General features: G+C 48.4%; 1 protein-coding gene across 1 annotated transcript in view; it reads right to left on the minus strand.

Annotated features, from left to right (window-relative positions):
• LOC311360147 (inactive dipeptidyl peptidase 10) overlaps positions 1-2,500 on the minus strand; it is a 24,238-nt gene that overhangs the window by 8,377 nt on the left and 13,361 nt on the right. Inside the window, exons 8-14 of the mRNA XM_084480244.1 lie at positions 2,120-2,240; positions 1,874-2,028; positions 1,663-1,760; positions 1,208-1,331; positions 940-981; positions 701-805; positions 84-209 (exon numbers count right to left, since the gene is read on the minus strand). Of these exons, the coding sequence (XP_084336370.1) occupies positions 84-209; positions 701-805; positions 940-981; positions 1,208-1,331; positions 1,663-1,760; positions 1,874-2,028; positions 2,120-2,240 (771 nt within the window). The remainder of the gene's footprint in view (positions 1-83; positions 210-700; positions 806-939; positions 982-1,207; positions 1,332-1,662; positions 1,761-1,873; positions 2,029-2,119; positions 2,241-2,500) is intronic.

A 2,500-nucleotide genomic window follows, 5' to 3' on the forward strand; every position in this document is an offset into this window, starting at 1 on the left:
TATCCGCTTTCTGCGCTCTGAAGCCTCTTCCCTCCTTGCCAACTTAAGTTCATGGCTAACAAACAGAAAAAGCTCAGGGCTACTTCTGCTCTCAGGCTCCAGAGGCCGCTCACGTACATCCTCCCAGCCTCCTCGTCCAGCGTGCACAGCGACGTCACGTCCCAGTTCCCTGACGTCAGGAAGCGGGGCGGCACGGAGGGGATGGCAGGCTGCGTCCCACGGGAGGCAGAGAGAGTGGATCAAGAGACAGGCACCCACTCAAAACAAATGCATTCTGTTAGATATATGTGTCTATAGATATCTCCTTCCCTTCTTCTGTTGATATTTGTATATATATATATATATATATATATATATATACAGAAGAAGGGGAGGAGATATCTTACTAAATATATAAATAAATATTACCAAACCCTAAGACAGCCTACTCTGTTGCTTCGTTTTCTTTTCACAACCAATTACATTGAGCGATAATAAAATAACAAGAAAAAACAAAAAACTGTTATTCCACAAAATTGTTTTGGGAAAAGTAGGAGATGAAAAGTAGCTCCTGTTTAACTTAATTTGTATCATTAGAGGGAAGAAAGCTTTTATCATGCTGTTTGATTACTCATTAGAGACTTAAATAGAGACTTAAAAAGATCAAAAAGGGAACGGTGATGCATGATGACGGTGTTCTCTGAGGCTGGTGTTCTCTGACCTGCGCTGAGACACTGGCGATGTGGTAGAACTCTCCGCGGGCCCCCTGTTTGGCAGGCAGCACCATATAGAACACAGAGCCGTCCGCAGAGAACAGGGGGATATCCTGTGGGTGAGAGACAGAGGTCTGAGTCAACAGAGATGCGACGGGCCAGCCACCAAAGTGATGACCCAGAGAATCCCCCTCGCCACCGCAGCCCTGGAGAGGTCAGGGCTGCTGACCCTGCGTGCACCACTGACCTGCCGGTGGTTTTGCATAAGATCCATGACCATTTTGTGTTTCTGGGAATTCACAATCACAGAGAGCAGAATGTTATTGAGGGATCAATATCGAGGCATTACATGAAGCGTTCATGAAGCGGAACAAAGCATTTGGTTGGTCTGCAGGAACGCTGCAGCGTGTGACCTATTGATCTCGTCCCGAGAGCGCGTGGTGAGGACAGGAACACTGACGCCCTCAGTGGTAGGAACCGTTCCGTGTGTGTAACAACCGCCCGGCACCGCTCACCTCCGAGCACGCGCCGGTGGTGGCCTCGCAGACGCACAGCACCGATTGGTTCTGGGAGCGGTTGAGCCAACGCACCGCCAGGCGAGTGCTGCTGATCCAGGTTACCATGGAAACGTAGCCGTCTCTACCCGGAGAAAACAATTAGCATTATCATCAATAATACAGAGGGGGGCCGACAGAAAGATAAAAGAGAATGTTTTTATCATTCTATTTTATCATTTAGCTCTTTTTTTTCCCGAAGCTTGAGAAGGGTTTAAATCCTCGTTCAATGTCAAATAGAAGGAAAACAGTTAGAACGTAAGAGTATACAAAGATAAATAAATAAAACAATTTTTTAATATAATATATTAAAAACAAATAAATACTATTTCTTATTAATAAAAACTAATCTAAAAACAAAAATGTATCAAAAGAACAAAAAGAAAAAAAACAAATTCTGAGGAAAGGTTTGACACCTGGTCCTGAAGGAGTCTGGGGGCGTCATCTCCAGCGTGTGAGTCGGGCCGTACAGATTCACCACAAACAGGCTGACGGAGGGGATACTGGAGCCAGCCTGGGAACAGCAGCAGCAACAACAAAACAGCCATCAACGCCGGAATATGTCTGCAGACAGTCTGGCAGGCGAATGCTTAAAAAAGAAACACGGCTGTCAAAGCCGTTTGAGACCTTAGGATAGGGGTAGAGCCGGTTGGAGGGGTAGATGTTGCCTAGAAACAGCGGTATCTCCATCAGCGGCGTGGCCGAGTTGTTGATGGTGAGGTAGGCCAGCCGGGCGCCGTCCACGGACCACCAGTGCGCGGCGTGGCTCAGCAGGACCTCCTCTGCGGAGCAGAACCAGGGCATTGCGTCAGCGTGGCTCCTTTGTCCAGAACCCCCCTGCTGGCTGTCTGGTGAGGCTGGACGGCGGCTGACCTTCGTAGGTCCAGTCCGACAGGCCGTTGGTCACCTGCCTCTCCTGGCCGGAGGACGTGAGGCGCAGGGCCGGGCTGGACACGCCGGGCTGGTAGTAGATATCTCCTCCGTGCACGTAGATCTGACGTCGTGGCGGCAATCAATCATGTCAGACGGAAACGGTGTTGTTGTTGTGATTTAATAATTCATTGGATTCGGTCCACTTATTTCATCTTGAAGGCAGAGCACAGCTGGGCTGGGAGCAGTGGCACTTAACTCATGGGCAACAGATGAGCAAAGATGTATGAGCACATTTATTCTGCTATATTGCCATTGATTTTTTTTCTTTTGTTTTTAGTAAACTTGGTGTACGATATTGGCTGCGCACGCTGGCAGGCATAG

Source organism: Micromesistius poutassou, assembly GCF_964030765.1.
Source record: "Micromesistius poutassou genome assembly, chromosome: 15".
NCBI classification, from domain to species: Eukaryota; Metazoa; Chordata; class Actinopteri; order Gadiformes; family Gadidae; genus Micromesistius; species Micromesistius poutassou.